This window comes from Onychomys torridus, chromosome 19 (genome assembly GCF_903995425.1).
Source record: "Onychomys torridus chromosome 19, mOncTor1.1, whole genome shotgun sequence".
Lineage (NCBI taxonomy): Eukaryota > Metazoa > Chordata > Mammalia > Rodentia > Cricetidae > Onychomys > Onychomys torridus.
Window position 1 is genome coordinate 5,811,345 of NC_050461.1, and position 19,955 is coordinate 5,831,299.

A 19,955-nucleotide genomic window follows, 5' to 3' on the forward strand; every position below is an offset into this window, starting at 1 on the left:
GTACAAAGTGAAAAGTAAGAATCTAACTTCATTTTTCTGCAGATAGAAGTCCAGTTTTGCCCCATTTATCGAACAGACTATTTTGTTTCCAAATTATGTTTGTATCCTTTATCAAAAATTAACTGGGCGTAGCCTTGCCATTTTGTTTCTGGGTCCTCGGCTCTGTCCCATTGGTCTTCCTGTCTGTCTTCTGCCTGGCGTAGGCTGTCTTTGTCACGATCGCTCTGTAGTCTAGCTTGAGGCTGGGTCTCTCTATCGTTGTTACTGCTCCTTAGGGTTGCTTTTTTGTGATTCTGCATGTAATCTTAGGTTATTTTTTCTAAGCCTGTGAAATATGACATGGGAATTTTAATATATAATGCATTAATTTGATATGTATACAAGATTAAATACTCCTCACTCCAAAAGAAAAATGAAGCTAAAATTTTGCAGGACAATGGATGGACTTAGAATGTATAATATTAGGCGAGGTCACACAAGCTGAAAAGAAACTAAATGTTCTCTAATATGTAGAATCTAGCCAATAATTTATATAAACAAATTACATGTAGGTACAGTATAACATGAAGAAAAAGATCAAGAAAGGCTAAATATAAGGAGATAAGTAAGGTCTGAATGCAGGTAATGAGCATGAGTTATGAGAGAGGACGTAAGGCTAATTGTTCTCTAGTTCTAATTCTGTTAGGGATTTTTTTGTTATTGGTGATCAAGTTCATGAAATATATTTGATACTGAAAGTGTAAAATTTAATGTGAAGTGTCACAGCTTCTGTTCTGTATGCCTATTCTAGGTAGATGTAGTGGAGCATGCTTTTAACCCTAGCACTTTCGAGATAGAGGCAGGTAGATATTGCTAAGTACAAAGCCAGGTTAGTCTACAAAGTGAATTCCAGTCCTGTCAGGGTTATCTAGTAATAATCCGTCTCAAAGCAAAACAAAACAGAAAAACAAACAAAGTCCAAAGCCTATTTTTAATTGTATGGAAGTTAATTGTATAGACTTTGAATTAATTTTGATATGTGTATTTTTTTTATTTTTTTACAAGTTGTTTTATTTTGTATTTAAGTGTAAAAAAATTAAAGAAAAGGGACCATGATCGAGAGGGAGAAAGGTGAGATGGGTTAGTAAAATTAAAAAATATTTTAATTTTAATATGTATTGAAAATAATTAAAAAGAAAATGCCCTGGAGACTTGCCTACAGGCCATCTGATAGAGGCATTTTTTCAATTGAAGTACCTCTTCCCAGATAACTCTAGCTTATGTTAAGCTGATAAAAAAGTAACCAGTACATACAGTGAGCAGTAGATATGTTAGCTGGTAATAGTGAGGGTATGAGCTCTCTTAATATTTAGATCAAGTAACAAAGTCAGTGTGGAAGTCTGTCGTTGGATGTATAAAGCAGAGCTCAGCAGAGAAGTGTAAGCTGGATATGCTATGATGGATGTTATCACATAAGTAGTATATGAAACCAAGGAATATAATGTACATAGATATTTAAATATATAAAATATATCTATTGAAGACAGCATGGAACATTTGCACACTGATAATTTCACAAGTATGTGGCTACAGCAAAGGGGAATGACCACATGCATAACAAGGAAAATTAGGCCTGAGAATAAGAATACCAAATTCACCTGGCAGTGGTACACACCTTTAATCCCAGCATTTGGGAGGCAGAGGCAGGCAGATGTCTGAGTTTGAGGCTAGCCTGGTCTACAAAGCACATTCCAGGAAAGCCAGGGCTACAAGTTATTTGAAACTCTGTCTCAAAAAACAAAACAAAACAACAAAGAGCCAAATTCCACATGAGTAGGCTGAAGATTGAAGATCTCACTGGGTTGACCCTAGTGAGAACGTTCTCCTAGGTGGAGATTTGAGAACAAAGGTCACTTTACCAAGGGCAGAGGAGTAGATAGATGAAGAGGCTGTAGAGACCATGTTTTTAGGGATCTCTCACCATTGCTATGGTTTTAATGTTAAATTTAACTTTACAATGTGTTCTTTCCTAGACAGGGTCTCACTATGTAGCTCTGGCTGTTCTATAACTCAATATTTGGAACAGGCTGGCTTCTAACTCACAGACATCCATCTGCCTCTGCCTCCCAACTACTCAGATTAAAGGTATGTGCCACTATGCCTGGCTGTGCAAAAAATTATTTAAACATCAAATAGTTCTTCAAAGCATGGACAAAAATAAAGCAGAGGGGCTGGAAAGCTGTCTCTGATTAAGGACACTAACAGCTCCTGCAGAGGACTCCATGGTTTCTAGCACCCATGTGGAGGCTCAAACTGTAACTCTACCCTCTAGTTTCAGGGGTCTGGCACTCTCTGGTCTCTTTGATGCCAGGCATGCACAGGTGTGCATACATACATACTGAGAAACACTCACACATATGAAACCCAAACCAAACCAACCACCACCAAGGAAGAGCACTTCTCTGCCCTTCACTGCTCAGCCTCACTGCCTTGCCTGTCCTGCCAGCAAGTGTACATTCTGTAGGTGCTGCTTTTGGAATTTGCTGTCGGGGCTTTTACTCAGTCTTCCGTATCATCCACAGGTTTCCTACTGCAAAAGGCCATCTCTTCAAATAGTCATCCCAACAAGCACCAAGAGCAGAAGTTTGGCTAAGGAAACATTTAAGGGGCTAGAGAGATGGCTCCATAGCTCTTATGGAGGACCTGAACTCAGTTCCCCATATCCATGTTGGGCCATTCACAACCATCTGTAACTCCAGCTAAAGGGGTGTCTCATACCTCTGGCCTTTGGACACCTTCAACACACACACACACAGAGACTATATGTATTTAAAATATATTTAAAAGTAACATTTCATATTTACTTATTTTAGCTGCAGAAATATTCTTCACAGCATAATTATAATATATTGTAATGGATTTTCTTTTTCAAATAGCTTTTAGGAATGAACATAACCCTAACATGTTTGTGGCCTTGGGTTTGGCCCTTGTGTTGGCTATTTTTATGTCAACTTGACACAAGTTGAACTTATCAGAGCAGAGAGAACCACATAGACATTGAACATTAGTGTCATTGACTGATCTAGAAGGATCCTTCATGTTCCTCTTGAAGTTAACCCATCACTGGACTATCTCTATAAGAAACAACTGGTCTTTTTATTTTTCTCATTCAAATAACTATTCATTTTTCCCTTTATTCCTTTCTTCCTTTTTTCATTCATTTGTTCCTTCTTTCATTTCTTTCCTTTTAAATATTTCATTCATTTATTTATTTTTTGAGACAGGGTCTCACTATGTAGCCCTGGCCATCCTAGAACTCACTATGTAGATCAGACTGGCTCCACACTCACAGATATCCACCTATCTTTGCTTTTGGGATTAGAAACATGCACCACCGTGCCTGCCGGCTTTTACCATTTTTTTTTTTTTTTAAATTAAACCCATAAGTCAGTTTCTTCCCTTTTAAAACTCGAAATAAATGAGGCAACACATTCTCTACTTGTTTTTAATGAAGCGTCTTTTACTAGGTAATACGAACTGTCAATTTCCCTGTATGCTTAACTGAAAAACCTGAGTTCAATTACCTGTGTCCACATGGTGGCACACAACAATTTGAGACTCTAGTTCCAGGGAAGCCAACACCTTCTTCTAACTTCTGTGGGCACATGGTGCACATATATGCATACAAGCAAGACATTTGCACACATAAATAAGTCTAAAAAATAGACTTCTGTTTCAGTGTTCATTCGCAATATCATTTTGGAAAAAAAACAATTGCTGTACATGTGTTTGCTTACTTCTATGATCTCTGTTCTTTCCATTTTTGGTCATGCTCATTCCTGTCGGTTTTGATTGTTACAAATTTATATTATTATATTTTGAAGTCTGGTACCATCATGTCTTCTTTCCTGTTGTTTTGACAAGACTGGTTTAGCTACTTGGAGTTTTTTGTGGTTCCATGCAATGTTTAGGATCTGCATATACTCAAGATAGACAAAATCCTATCCCTTGCCAGGAGGCTGATCATAACTGATAGCTATTGTGAGAGGGGAAATCAAGTTTTTATTTTTGTTTTCAATGAAGTGACATGCTATATTAGTCACACTCCAGAGCAGGTCCCATGCACAAGATAGTTCAGCTAGCATGAAGTAGATGCCTAACAGAAAGAGCATGAAGTTGGGTGGGTAGGGAAGTAGGGGAGGGCCTGGGATGAGTTGAGGGAGGGGAAAGAAAATGACCAAAACATTGTGTAATTTTCTTAAAATAATTAAAGACATTATTAAAAATGTCATTGATATTTTGATAGAAATCCTATCAAATGTATAGGTCATTTTTTTGTCAGTATGGACATTTTAATACTATTACTTCTTCTAACCTGTGAAAATGAGTATCTCTTCATAATTTGTGTATCATCTCTAGTTTCTTTTTCAGTGCCCTATAGTTTTATAGAGCGCTTTCACCACTTTGTTCTTTGATATTATATTTTTATTTGAGCTTTGTTTATCTGTACATTAAATAATTTGCTGTTGGCACACAGCAGTACCAATTTTCATGACTTACAACTTTGTTCGTTTAGTATTCTTATGTAATGTTTTTCATAGACTCTTTCTTTGGAGATTTTCATATGTAAGATCATGTCATCAACAAAAAGAGGTGATTTCATTTTCTCTTCCTTCTGACTTTGCGTTCTCTTGTTGAATTGTTCTGGCTAGCACTCTCAGTATTTAATCAAAGTGGTAGTAGATATCCTGATCTTGGTCTGTTTCTCACCAAGGACATGGCAGCTTTTCCCAGTTTGATGTGATGTTAACTGTTGGCTTATTAGAAATGACTTTTACTGTGTTTAAGTATGTTTCTTGTATAGTTTTGTTCTTATCATGTTGAATTTAGTCAGTTGCCTTTTCTGCATTTTATTAAGAAGATGTTTGTTTTTTTTTTCTTCTGTTGATATGGTCCATTGTGTTTATTGATTTGGCTATGTTGAGCCCTTCTTGCATACTAGTGTTTGTAGCTGGAGTTTTCTCTGGTCCTGCCCAGCCTCACAGACCCCGCAGCTGCTTATAAAATAATCACGCAGAAGCTTATATTAATTAAAACTGTTCAGCCATTAGCGAAGGCCTAATACTGACTAGCTCTTATAACTAAACTCAGCCCATTTCTGTTAATCTATATCTTGCCACGTGTTCCATGGCTTTACCTGTGTGCATTACATGTTGCTCCCTTATGGCTTGCTATTAGCTCTGACTCCCAGGTAACTTTATTTATTAACATACAAATAAAATCACATTTCAGTACAAATGAAATATCACCATATCCCTGGACAGCAGGCTGGCGTCTACTGACTCAGCCTTCCACTTCCCAGAATTCCTCTTGTCTGTTTATCCTGCCTATATTTCCTGCCTGGCTACTGGACAATCAGTGTTTTATTTATCAACCAAACAGAGCAATACATTCACAGCATACAGGACATCCCATAGCAGGTGTTGGATCTTGTTTTATTGTGGTGAGTCTATAATGTGTTGTTTTGCTAGAATTTTGTTGCAGATTTTTACATCTGTATTCATCAAGGATATTGGCTAGTAGTTCCCTTTTTAAATTGTATGCTTGTTTAGTTTGCAGATTTTACATTTGTGTTCATCAAGGATATTGCCTAGTAGTATCCTTTTTAAATTGTATTTTTGTTTGGTTGGGTATCAGGATAGCCACACTTTGTAGAGTATGTTAAGACAAATTGGTATTGGTTCTTCTTTTTTAAAATATTTGATAGAGTTAGTATTAGAATCATTTGGCTTTAGAGTTTCCTCTGATGGGAGACTTCTTATTGCTGAATCATTTTCATTATTTGTTATTGGTCTGTTAGGTTTTCTGTTTCTTTGGTAAGCTATCTAGGAATTTTTTCTTTTCTTCTGAGTTGGTATTTTATAGTTCAAACTAACGACAGTTAACAGCTTAATATTGTTGTATATATATTCACAAACATTAGGTAGAGTATTTTGTTGTTGTTGTTTTGAGAAAAGGTCTCCCTGTGTAGGCTTGGCTGCCCTGTAACTTACCTGTATGCCAGACTGACCTCTAACTTCATCCTTCCTGGCTCAGTTACCTGAGTGCTGAGATTATAGGCATATGCCACCATGCCTGGCAAATGATAATACTGTTTCTAATTCATTCCTCCATGTATTTTCTTAAGTTGTTAGTTCTGCTGTAGCACTGTTATTATTATTTCTTTTACTGTAAGACATCTTTGATATAATACTTTCTAAATTATTTTGCAGTTTTGATAGAAATGGCTCATTAAAAAAAATTAAATTTGTTAGTTGTATTTGTTAGTATATAAACCAGTAGATTTTTATATGTTTATCTTGATTCATCATACCTGATGAGTTATTTATTAATTCTTAATAGTTGCTTTGCAGGTTCCATGGGATATTCTACACAATCATATTATGTATAAAATAGAAACACATTGCCTTCCTTTCTAAATGTTGCTGCCATTTTGTTGTTGTGATGAAGTCAGAGCCCCCAACACACGGCTGCAGAGAAAAGGGGATAGTGGGCACTGCCTGCCCTCCTCTCCACTCAAGGCAGGTGTGCGGTCCTCCATTATTAAGTCTGAGTCGCTGTTGAGTTTTCAGAGAGTTCCTCTAGCGTGTTGGGGATGTTTCCTTCTGTTGTAGGTTGCTGGTAGTTTTTATTGAACTGTACTGTACTGCAATTTTGATTTTCTATTTCATCTTGTGTTAATTTTAGAAATTCAAAAACATCAGTTCTTGTTTAGCTTTTGTAAGTTTCCATGTGTTCAACTCTTTCAAACCCTGCCCATTCTTTGGAGGTTTTTTGTTTTTGTTTTTGTTTTTGTTTTTTTGAGGACTGTGTTGCATAAACATAATTGAAGAATGGGCAATGGTACAGAATATTACTGGACCAGAGGATGTAATAAAGTTTCCAGACTACAGTGAGAAAACCTACCAATTCAGAGTCTTAACAGTTTCCCTCCTTTGAGATAGGGCCATTTCTGAATGGACTTCCTGTGAACTACTGCCAGACAAGATAGATCAGAGACTTTCTTAATGGTTGGAAGCTCCAAGGCAAATAGAGAGTAAAATGTTTTAAATCTCTATGATCTTCCTTGTGGAAAATAAGACAACAGGTCACTGGAGACATGAGGAGGTCAGAGGGGAAGAGTTTGGGGGTTCTAAGGCCCCCAGACACCACAATATCATTCTCTTCACATAGGAGATAACAAGGGCTGTGGGGATCATGAGCCAGGGACCATAGATGAAAACCATAAAACCTGTCACATTGTCAAATTTTCAACGAATTAACCATTTCTTCTGAGTTGTTGATTTTACTGGCATTTATTTTTTTTTAATCCATCATGTTTTTGGTATACTTTTTAATGTAGGATTGGTGGTGATAAACCCACCTTGATTCCTGACTTATGTGGCTTGTGTTTTCTTCCCTTTCTGTTTTTCTTTCCAGAGTCTTATGTATTCTAGGCTGATGAGGAAGATGTTGAACTTCTGATCTGCACGCCTTTCCCTCTAACCCTTGAATTATTTCAGAATGTAAGGAAAAGTTAACCCAAAATGGGATAAGCAGAAAATTAAGTGGTTATATATAAACCTGATCACAAAAGTAATTACATTATAAGTGAATTTAACATTATAATTAAAACTCAAGACTATTCTAATGGATAAAAAAGAGACCAGATTTTTTGTTCTTTTCTTTTTTGAGATAGGGTTTTACTTGTTCTGGCTGACCTGGAATACATTGTTTCTGAGGATGACTTTGAACTCCTGATCTTCCTTTTTCTACTTTGCAGGTGCTGGGATTGATGGTGTGCACCACCACTGTCTGGATTCTGTATTTATTAAATTCCTTTTCAATTCATCCATTATTTTTTTTTCTGTTTCATTTTGGCTCTATTTTGGGCTTGTTGTTATGTAGCTCAAGTTGGCTTGGAATTCATTCTGTGTCCTATGCTTGCTTTGAAATTAGGATCCTCCTGCCTCGGCCTCCCAATACTGGGACTAGAGTTTGGGTCAGCACTCTGTCCCATTGTGTTCTTTATTGAACCTTTTTGATTGTTCACATATTCTAAATGAGGTAATATTATAAGGGGTGAAAACTGGTTTTTATGTGGGTAATACTGTCTATTTTATTAGGTTTATAGTTCCTCAAAGAGCCATTGTAGAAAAATAAATATTCAGTATACTTATGCTAGTAAAATTCTTGTGTGGGGGCAAAAGAGAGAAATTGCTCTTAAAACCATGTTCATTCACAATATGCATCCTTAAACTGTAAACGTGAATTTACTTACTTTATGGGAAGCCAGAAGGGTATGTATGTACATATAAACCTTTTTTCCCAGGAAAATTTTGTCTGTGCTTCTGACATTCATCATATCAAACTTTGGGGCTCTTGAAGTCTTTCCTAAAAGAGAAAAAAAGATGCCTCTAGTTTTTATTCGCTTTTTTTCCTTTTGTTACAACCAGCCTGGTTCTGTCCTTTCTGTCTCAAGCATATATTGAGCCCATTGGAAGCATAAATTGGAAGCCCGTATTCTAGGTGGGTAAAGGTGCTTCCATGTAGCCTGATAACTTGACCTCTATGCCCAAAACCCACACGGTGGAAGGAGAGAACTAATTTCCAACAAGCAAGTTGTCCTTGGACAGCCTCATGAGAACTGTTTCATGCATGTGCCCACACTTCACTCACACACACACACACACACACACACACATAAATAAATGTAATTTAAAAATTAAAAATTGGACCAAAAGAAGTGGGAGAAAACCAACCTTGATTGGAGGAAGAGGGATGCAAGTTAATGGTGCTGGCTAGGCTAACTGATACGCAAATTGACAATTAATGTGCCCTTATACACATGAAATTTTTGTTATAGGCAGGTTAGCATTTTGTTCTAAATTATCTTCATTCCTTTGTTCATTTATTAACTCAATAGTTGTGATTCTCTCTTATATAAAGTATTTTTGTTTTATCAAAGAAATGGTATAGATAAAAATGTAAGCACAAACACCAAAACTTTTGCTTTATATAACTCTTATGTATAGATTTAAAAATTGTTACACTATATTTTTATAAAGATTTATTTGTTCATATCTTGGATGGTCTTAAAAAAAAAAAAAAAAAAAAACCCAGTCAGATATCAGGGTGAAAGCTGAAAGATCAGAGAAGCAGAACAGCCAGCCACTAGTTATTACCTCTACAAAAAAACTCAGTCTAAAGAGAGTGAGTTCCTGTTTCCTCACATCTTATATACTTTCTCTGGCCCGGTCTATTACTTCCTGGGATTAAAGGTGTGTGTGTGCTTCCCGAGCAAAGGCATGAGATCTCAAGTGCTGGGATTAAAGATGTGTGCTACTACTGCCTGACCTCTATGTCTAATCTAGTGGCTGACTCTGTCCTCTGATCCTCAGGCAAGTTTATTAGAGTATACAATACATTACCACATTTCCCCCTTTTGTCTAAAATAATAAAAGAAGGTTATAACTAATACAAGAAAAACCATATCCAATAAGTACAATAAATATACACAATATATACAACCAAGAATTACATTAACAACGTGTAGTCCATTAACATTTGACAGATTCAGAAAAAAATACTCCATTGTTTATTCTATTTTGGTGAGCTGGGCGGTAGTGGCGACCGCCTTTAATCCCAACACTTGGGAGGCAGAGACAGGCAGATCTCTGAGTTCAAGGCCAGCCTGGACTACAGAGGGAGTTCCAGGAAAGACGCAAAACTACACAGAGAAACCCTGTCTCAGAAAAAAAAGAAAAAAATGTTATGCCTATTTCACTCTGTACCATAACTTTTATTACCAACCAAAAACTATCTTCTGATGTCTTTCAAACTTGCCCACTTTACACTTCTGTAGTCAGTTTCTTTATGAACTTGTTAACAAGGAGAACTATTACTACTAGTCTTCAACTCCCTGAGACCCAAGAAGGAAGTACTATTAACTGAATGAGCAGGAAGTGCAAACGAGTGACTTCCAAAAATTGTGAGGGACAGTCACTCAATATTTCTCTGCAATGTTGGGGCATCCATCTCCGGCCTACAGGTCTAGTATATCGGACAGACTTATCTGTGAAGCAAGATTTTTCTAATGGGCTTTCCTACTTTGTCTTGGCAAAGTTTCCAATGCTTTTTTTTTTTTTTTTGGTGTCTTGCTTGTCCATTTGGACAGTATACTGTCAACAATCGATGTATGGGCACTTTCTTGCTCGGTGGCTAACTTTTGCCACAAAGAAAGTAAGGAATTTCTTCAATGCCCATCGCCCATCATCTTCTCTGAAGTAGATTGGTGCTGCCAGGAGCAGATATGCCTCATTTTCATAAAAATAAACCTTTGTTATTAAAATATCTTAGATGCCATATTCTGTAGATCTCTGAAGTGTTTGAAGATGACCTATCTAAAATATCTGTTTGACCTTAAAAACATACCTAACCTGACTACTTGTTCAATTGTAATAGGTGACTAAATACTAACTTGCATTTCTTTATATCCTAATTAGTTGGTAATAACTTTCAAGGACTAGCAATTTGCATTACATTGTTTTTTTTTTCTTTTCTTTCTTTCTTTTTTTTTTTTTTTTTTTCAGAGCTGAGGACCGAACCCAGGGCCTTGCGCTTGCTAGGCAAGCGCTCTACCACTGAGCTAAATCCCCAACCCTTGCATTACATTGTTAAGTGAGCTGTATAGGTATAATACCTTGAACAAGACTAGAAATACATGTACAGTATTTTCTAACACAATTAATCTCAAATTTGTATCAATATACAAAATTTGTATACAATATATAAGAATCCAATCCAGTGTAAAATATTTAAAACTATTAGTTGCTTCCTAAAAATAGATTCAATAATCTGCCTTTTTATCTTACCATATCCATATTCTCTCTTTTTCAGAGTAGATTCAATAATCTACCTTTTTAATCGTATCTATGTCCTCTTTTTTTCTTGTATTTTCTTTTTTGTTTCAAACAAGAACCCTAAATCAATCTCCTTTGCTTAGCCTTATCCTGACCATTAATAATAAAAACTTGTAAGCAACCATCCCAAACAATGATAATTATCCATAACCCATTGAATGACCAAAAATCACCTACCCCACCTCTTGGGGATGTGGGTGTCATGTTCTTAAAATTACTTCCTGCTGTCTGGGTCAAATGCATCTTCAGGGGATCCTAAAAAGAAAAATTTTGGGTTAATTATCAAGTCCTAGAAGAGGTAGCTGTATCACTTGTTGTCTAGTCTCTGCTTGGTGGGAAAGTGCAGGCCTTGTCTCAAGTCCTTAATTGAGTAGTCTGTGAGGCTGGACCATCTCAGCTAGCCATCTCTTGAAATTGTCCTCAGCAGTTTGTAGTCCAAAGCCAGTCTTTGAGTGGTATTTGTCAGCTCAGTAGTATTGTTATCGTCCTGATTGAATTGTCATTGTGAGGCCACATCATCTTTTTGGAGACTTCAAAGTCATTGTTAGACGTTGTCATGGTTCACTGCAGAAAACTGATAGAGACTCAAACCCAAAATCATGTACAGGATGCTGGATGAAGCCTTTTTTTCTAGAATTAGTTAGTACTTTATATGACCATTAATATATGACAAAAGTTTTAAAGTGTATATATAATCTATATATACATATATATTATAAATTTTGATATAAAATTCATACCTTAAGAAAAGTTTTAAAGAGTCAAAATAAAACCAAAGAATTATGAGATTAGTGGCAATAGAATAGTCCCTTAATTTTGATTTTTCTTCTGTCCCATGTCAGGTGGCTCTTCTGACATGAAACAGATTTTGGATTTTCCTTTAACAAGCATGCTTGGGTTTAGAGAAGGAGCGAGCCACACTCCAACTCCAAAGCCAGCTTTAATTTTTAATTGAGCTGGGACTACATGAAGACCATTTGCATTTGTCTGTAGAGAAGAGCAGAAGCAAACATTTAGAAAGACTTAAGAAATTTTACCCTGTTAGATATGTGATATACCAATAGACAAATTTACTCTTTTTCTTGGGACATTTTTTCTGTATGGCTTGTCCTTTTTCTTCATATTATTTTTCCAGTGTTCTTCAGATTCCTTAGCCTTCTTTCTCCTAAAAGACAAAAACAAAAACCTTCCCCAACCCTAACTTTGGGGAGATTCTTTTTTGGCAAGTTATATCTGATCAAATGAAAAGCATTTGTTAGTGGTATAAGTTAGTTTAAATTGGATGGTGATGATGGTTGATGAACTATCACCTCTTCTAATTAAGAAGTCTCTCTTGTTCAAATTGAACTTTTATCAATTTTGATGGTATCAATAGCTTTTCTTCTCCTGTAGAAACAAAAGCTTGTCCCCAGCGTAACACAGATCCTGGTTTCCATTCTGAGGTCAGCACATCTTTAAAGTACACAGGATGATTTAAGTCTGTAGTTTTTTCTATTGTCCAGTGTCTCCCTTCAGCTGTTGTTCCTTTCTCACTAGCATTGAGAAAATTCAAGTTAATAGAGCATTATGTAATCTATTTCTGTGGGCTTTTGTTATCCCTTTCTGTTTTTTTTAGTTTATCATTTAGAGTTTGATTTGATCTTCCTATTACTCTTTGGCCTGTAGAATTGTGTGGTATACCTGTAATATGCTTTATTTTGTAATAAGCAAAATATATTTAGTTTTACCAAAGACATATGCTGGAACATTGTCAGATTTAATTTTTACAGGTATACCCATGATGGCCGTAACTTCTAGCAAATGCATGATTACAGAATCAGCTTTTTCAGAACTCAGAGCAGTTGCCCATTGAAATCCTGAATAGGTATCAATGGTGTGGTGTACATATTTTAATTTTCCAAATTCTGCAAAATAAAACATATCCATCTGCCTGATTTTATTCCTCTGAGTATCCTTTGGGTTACATCTTGCTGGTAGTGGACTGTAAAAAGAACAAGTAGGACATTTCCTTATAATGTCCTTGGCTGTTGCCAGGTTATGGAAAAATCATTTTTTAAACCTTTCTTATTGACATGTTCTTTTATGAAATTCTGAGGCCTTTAGCACATTTCTTATCAATAATTTATCAATATCATTACCTTTTGCTTGAGGACCTGGCAGACTCATATGGGATCAGATGTGAGTTATATATAAGGGATGCTTCCTATTCCTGATTTTTTTTTTTTGTAATTGAATAAATAACAAAGTTGTAAAGGATAAATAGCTTAATATTTGACTGACTCATCAAGGATAAATCAAATACAAGTCTATCAATATTAAGGTTTTTACCAGGATAAATTCAGCAGTTTCAATATTTAAGACCATTCTTTCAGCATACTCAGAGTCAGTACTGTGTTGAGTTTCCGGAAAATCCATTAATACCACCAGAATGGCATATAATTTCAATTTTTGGACAGAATTATAAGGACTTTGAACCATTTTATTTAAATATTCTGATTTGTTACCTGACTTTCCCTTTTGGTTTGCATCTGTATAAAATGTAAGGAATCCAGATATTGGTGTTTCATGTACAATTTGAGGCAGGATCCAATCAGCTCTCTTTATAAGTTCAATTCTATTGCTTTTGGGCTGTTTGCTGTTAATCTTTCCCAAAAAATTACTGCAAGCTCTTTGCCAAGGTTCACTTACTGCCCATAATTTGTTAATTTCATCATTAGATAAAGGTATAACAATTTCTGCTGGGTCTATTCCTGCTAATTGATGAAGTCTCAGTTTTCCTTTTAAAATCTATTCAGATCTTTTCCACATAAGTTTTTAATTTTTTACTCTGTTTATTTGGTAGGAATATCCATCCCAATATAATATCTTCCCTCTGCATTAATATTCCTGGAGGAGAATGCTTAGAGGGTAAAATATCCAAAACATAACCAAGCTGTGTATCCACACGATCCCCATGTTACCCTGTATTTTCCTTTCCACCAAAGCCAGTTCTCTCTCAGCTTCACCTGATTGTTCTCTTGGACTACTTAAGTCCTTGTCACCGTCTAAGGTTTTGAACAAATTACTGAGTTCATCATTTTTTGCCCCAATAGTGGTTTGTAGATTGGAATTTTTCCTAATAATCTTTGAAAATTGTTAAGTATCAGTAATTGATCTCTCCTTATTTACACCTTTTGGGGTCTAATTTTTTGTAGCTCTATTTTATATCCCAAATAATTAATAGAATCTCCCCTTTTTTTCTTTTAAGGAGCAATTTGTAATCCCCAGCAAGGCAAAATTTTCTTTACTTCTTCAAATATTGTTTCTAAAGTATCTACATTTGAATTAGCTAGTAAAATGTCATCCATGTAGTGGTAAACTATAGACTGAGGAAATTGTTTACATATTACTTCAATGGAAGGGTGTGTGCCACCACTGCCTGACCTCTGTCAAGTGGCTAGTGCTGTCCTTTGATCCTCTGGCAAGTTTATTAGGGTACACAATATATCTCCACATTTCCCTCTTTTTATCTAAAATAATAAATATTTACTTTTATTTTATGTGTATGGGTGTTTTGCCACATGCATGTAAGTACAGCATGTATATGCAGTGCTGACCAAATGGTGTTGGATCCCCTAGGACTAGAGTTGCAAAGGGTTGTGAGCTGCTGTATAGGTGCTGGGAACTGAATTTGGATCCTCTGCAAGAGTAGTAAGTGCTCTTAACCTGCTGTCTAAGAAGGCAGTAAAACTCGAGTTGAGGCTGACAGGCAGAGTTAATACAGAGACAGCATTCAAGGGCATCAGAGAGGGGACTTGGTGCTCCATGAGCTCTGAAGAAACTATTATACTTATTCTAGTAGAAGATACTGGGGCTGAAATAGGGAATGGCAATCCGGTAAGATGGATATGACAAGCGAAAGAGGGGTCATGACTTCAGTATGCACAAGATCAGTAACAGTAGATATCTAAAACAGTGGAGCCATTCATAAAAATTAGTAGATCAGAGTTAAAGGTTGATTTTGACATAATAATATAGTTCTCCCTTTCAGCAAATCTTTACCATTTACATTTGAGTTATTTTGATATTTAAACAGTATATTTGCTAAGAGTTCTCTTTAATTACAAAGACATGGTGATTAAAAAAACCTTTGTTTTAAAATTTTATAGTGTGTGTGTTGTATGTGGGCATGCCATATGATGTTCAGAGGACAGCTTGGTGGCAATCTCTTCTCTCTTCCCACCTGGTTGGATCTGGGGATCCTTAGGCCTGAGTGTAAACTAAAAACTATGCCTGTCTTAATGAAGAATAATCATTAAGTTGGTAAAAGTACACAAAGATACTGCGACTTTGCTTGTTACAGAAACAAAGTGTGAACGAACTTAGGAGAGCTGTGGCTTAAACAGCTGTTCCTTAGTTCTGTAGTTGATAGTCAGCTATTAACTCTACTTCTGATTTAAAGTAAGTGAGCTTGATTTAGTGGGGAGGGAGGGAAGAAAAGCTGCTTTAGAATTGTTCAAATGGCTTTAACAGAGATGATTTAGTCATGATCTCCTTCCCTCCCCATGTTCCACCAGACAGCAGAATAGGTCTGTCAAATTCCAGACTCCAGCCTGAAAAATTTCTCTGTCTCATGGCCTGTACCAGAAACAGGTTTTTTTTTCCTTTTGTTGTACATGTTATTTTCACAATGAATAGTCTCCCTTTGTACTAAATTTTGAAGTAATATCATTATGCATCCCATGTAATCATTTGGGCTACTTATAATTAGTTTCCTTTTTTTAAATATGGAATATATATTCTAAGATGCCCATTGGGTGCTGGAGGAGGATGCAGGGGAAACACTGGACCAAACCCTCTATATACTGTGTTTCCTTATTTAAGTAGTTTACAAATGCCCCTTTCTTCTTCACTAAGCACTGTATGCTTTGTGGCCTACCTTCTACAGTTTGAGAAGGAACAATGAATTCCTTTTCCTTTCAGCAGTGCTGTGGATAGATTTGTTTCATTGTCAGTCTCTGCAACCTCAGCTTGTGGATATTTTTATTCCCTTATTAAGTCATTACCAGCTGCCTTTAACATAAAGTACTCTGGAGCATCATCCTGGCATAAATGCATTGTCAACATCACTGTCCCCTTCGGGGCCATTGCAGAGGGGGTGGCTGGAGCAGAAGTGGTGTGGTGCCTCAGGTGAAGCTGATGAACATGGTGGCTGCTCACTAATGAGCAGTAGGAAGTAGGAACACAGGATTCTGAAGAATGATTCATCCTCTGCAGTGGGGTGGGCTGCCAGAAATTTCATCGCACTGTTCAAATTGATTTACAGCTTCAGCTTATCACTTATTTCTGAATGATAAGATTTAGTATTTTCTAACTACTGTTCCTTTGGTAATGGAAACTGTGGGAAGCAAACTGGGGGATTACTGTATCTAGCAGTCAGTTTATTGTTACTGTAATGAAGACAAATTTTATACATAAAAGGGGCTTATGTAGTTCGTAGTTCAGGATGTTCAAAGTCAGGTACTCAGATACTGGGGGCACTGTTTCTGCCTGCGGAAAGGTCTAGTGGGTAGTCAGCATCATGGTGGGAATACACAGCAATACAAGATATTGTACTACAAAACAGGATGCCAGAGAGACTGCAGTTCACAGTCTCTTTAGAAAGCCCGAGTCCAGCTGACCTGTGGTCCTAGTAGGCCCAGCCCCCAGCAACCACACTGTTTCCCAACTTGGGAGCTGTGGATTCGTGGGGGCAGGGTGCAAAACAGGTCAAAACCCTAGCAGATAGATGCTTTTAGGGTTGTGAACATGAAGTAATGATTTTCTGGCCTCTGATAAGCTAAATCAGACATTGCTGGATTAAGCAACATTAAGATTTTTACCCTGGAGATAGTTGGGAAGGGAGGACAATTCTGATACTAATATGATAAGGTGGCTGTTCCAAGGAGAAACAACATTTTACACATTCACAGGAGCACAAACCCTGCATTCACAATGTGTTTTTCAGGCCTGCTGTTACTAAGAACAAAGTGCCTGAGTTTATACATCAGCAGAAAGACCGTAACTGCTTCTTCTTTTGCCATACAATGCAGAAAAGTATTTACAAATGACAGAGTCTTCCATGTTAGATCAGAAAAGTCCTTATACACTTCAAGGTCTTCCACATTAGATCACAAAACCCCTTGCAAACTGTGAGGTCTTCCAAGTTGGATTTGCAAAATACACAAAAAGGAATCCAGACTGGTAAATAAAAAAAAATAGTCATTTAATTATCTTAGTACATTTTGAATCAGCATATTCACCTTGACAGAAAAAGTAATATTAAAAGAGTGAAGGAATGTTTGAAATCCAGGTTATGATTTTGTCATTGAGAAAAAATTTTAAAATAATAACTGTAAGTTATAAAAGTCAATTGTTGTAGTAGAAAATACTCGTGAAACATAATAAAGTATCATAGAAAACTTGGTGCTTTACAACAGAGCAGAGAAAGTGACTCCATGATTTAGTGTTTTGCTCTGTACTCCATTGCTGCAAAAATAAATATGAGTCTTTAAAAATTGTATTTCCTAAACAATACCAAATGGTTGTCCCTGAAAATATTCATATGAGTAACATTATACAGACTGGGCAGGATGTGTGTATAAATATGTATCACTAAATACAACATTATTGAATGAAATAGCAATGAATAAAGAAAGAGGCCATGAATTTGAAAGATAGCAAAGAGGGCTGGGAGGGAGGAAAGGGAAGGGGGAGATGATATAAATATAGTGTAATCTCAAAAATAAAAGAAAAACTGTTGGTAGCATTATGGTAGGCACATGTTCTTTATTCTTTTTTAGGCACAATAATATCACATGTTTATCTTCCTACATCCATACATGTAGCACTAAATACCTTTATTTTTTTTAAGGAAAAAAGATATTATTTAACATACTACAAAGAGAGCAGTGGGTAAGGCAGTAACAGAAAAAATACCTGCCCAGAGCTAAATAAAAATCTTAATAAAGATAATCTTGATAATATTATATTATATAGTTCTAGTAGAATTTATTTAATCAATGGGATTAAAATGTTCTTAAGGCTGATATAATTTCTTTTTCCAGACACTGCTGTAGTTGCTTAAAAAAAATAAATACTGTTTATATATAGTAGGATCTTCTTTTTAAAAGTGTTATTGCATTTATTTAGTGTGTGTGTGTGTGTGTGTGTGTGTGTGTGTGTGTGTGTGTGTGTGTGTATGTGTGTGTGTGTGATTATGATGCTAATATGGAGGTCAGAGGACAGCTTGGAGTCAGTTCTCTCTTTCCCACATGGTCCTGGGGCCTGAGCTCAGGTCAGGATGGTGGTATCACTTTGGCTTTATACTAGAACCTTTGTGGTAGAATGGATGGGACAAGAATGTGTACATTTACATTTTTGTATCACTAAATTGCTTTTTACAAAGTGGTATAGGCTTTTAACTGCCAGCATAGTAGGGTTTATCAAGCTTCAATAAAATAAAGCAAAACCTATACATTTGTAACGGATAACAGAATTTCTTGCTTTGATGATCTTAAAATTATTCAGATAATTTATAAAGCAGTGATAATCATGGTGTCTCTCTTTCCCCTACTCTTTACAGAGCAAACTATTCATGGAAGGATTTAGAAGCTTAAAAGAAGGAGAGCCAGTGGAATTTACATTTAAAAAATCCCCCAAAGGCCTTGAGTCAGTACGGGTAACAGGACCAGGTGGGAGCCCCTGCTTAGGAAGTGAAAGAAGACCCAAAGGGAAGGCCCTGCAGAAGAGGAAGCCAAAGGGAGACAGGTAACTGTGCGGCTGACTTGTGATTCAGTTGTGTTTGGGGAATATTTGTAAAAGTTTCTTACCATTTTGTGTATGGATTTTATGGAGCCTAGACAAAAGGAAATGGCATCACTGTAGCTGAAGACAGCGGGTCAAGAAGACAGTTCTGACTTGCAGTTAGATGGTCTTCAGAGTGCTGAGGCACAGTTAGCAGGAAGTGTGGGTAGTGCTATGGTCCCATTCCCCAGACTGTTGGAAGACCAGAGGAGGAGTTCTGACTCTCTCAGAAGAAATGCCTCTCTCTTTGTACTGTTTTCCAATGAGAGTATGCTTACTGCTTTGTCTGTTTTTAAAACGACAACTCATACTTTGAAAATTCAAACATTAAAAAACTAGGAAAGTCACTTGGAATCCCAAATGCAGGCAGAAGTCATAAACTATATACTGTTTGGTTTTTTTGTGGGTTTTTTTTTTTTGTTGTTGTTGTTGTTGTTGTTGTTTTAAACCATCTCTTGGATGTCATTAATTAATAGCTACATACATTCTCACTATATGAATCTGCCAAAATTTACAAGCATTGCTGTCAGGACCAGTGAATCTGTTTTCTGTGCTTTGAAATCAGCACCATTGTATCAATTTTTAATTTTTTTTTTTAAGAATTTTGCTTTTTTTTTTTTTAAAGATTTATTTATTATGTACACAGTGTTCTGTCTGCATGTATGCCTGCAGGCCAGAAGAGGGCACCAGATCTCATTACAGATGGTTGGGAGCCACCATGTGGTTGCTGAGAATTGAACTCAGGACCTCTGGAAGAGCAGCCAGTGCTCTTAACCTCTGAGCCATCTCTCCAGCCCCTTTCTTATGTGTACATTTTGAAATATTGTCTGATTATATCCTTAGAATAAATATTTACTATTAAAAATCCGGACCTCGCTGGATGGTGGTGGTGCACGCCTTTAATCCCAGCACTCGGGAGGCAGAGCCAGGCGGATCTCTGTGAGTTCCAGGCCAGCCTGGGCTACAGAGTGAGTTCCAGGAAAGGCGCAAAGCTACACAGAGAAACCCTGTCTTGAAAAACCAAAAAAAAAAAAAAAAAAAAAAAAAATCTGGATCAAAGATTATGTTCTGAAAGGTTTTGGAACCTGGTTCTAAACTGCTGTCCAAAATAACTACAGCAGAAAATACAACAAAAGTGAGATAATTTTCTGAATATTATTTAGTCTTTCTAATTACACAGTTATGGACCTC

General features: G+C 36.5%; 1 protein-coding gene across 6 annotated transcripts in view; it reads left to right on the forward strand.

Moving 5' to 3' along the window:
• Lin28b (lin-28 homolog B) overlaps positions 1 to 19,955 on the forward strand; it is a 102,563-nt gene that overhangs the window by 52,277 nt on the left and 30,331 nt on the right. For all 6 annotated transcript variants that reach the window (XM_036169227.1, XM_036169226.1, XM_036169225.1 and 3 more), the window contains one exon: positions 18,544 to 18,728. In XM_036169227.1, coding sequence (XP_036025120.1) covers positions 18,544 to 18,728 — 185 coding nt within the window. The remainder of the gene's footprint in view (positions 1 to 18,543; positions 18,729 to 19,955) is intronic.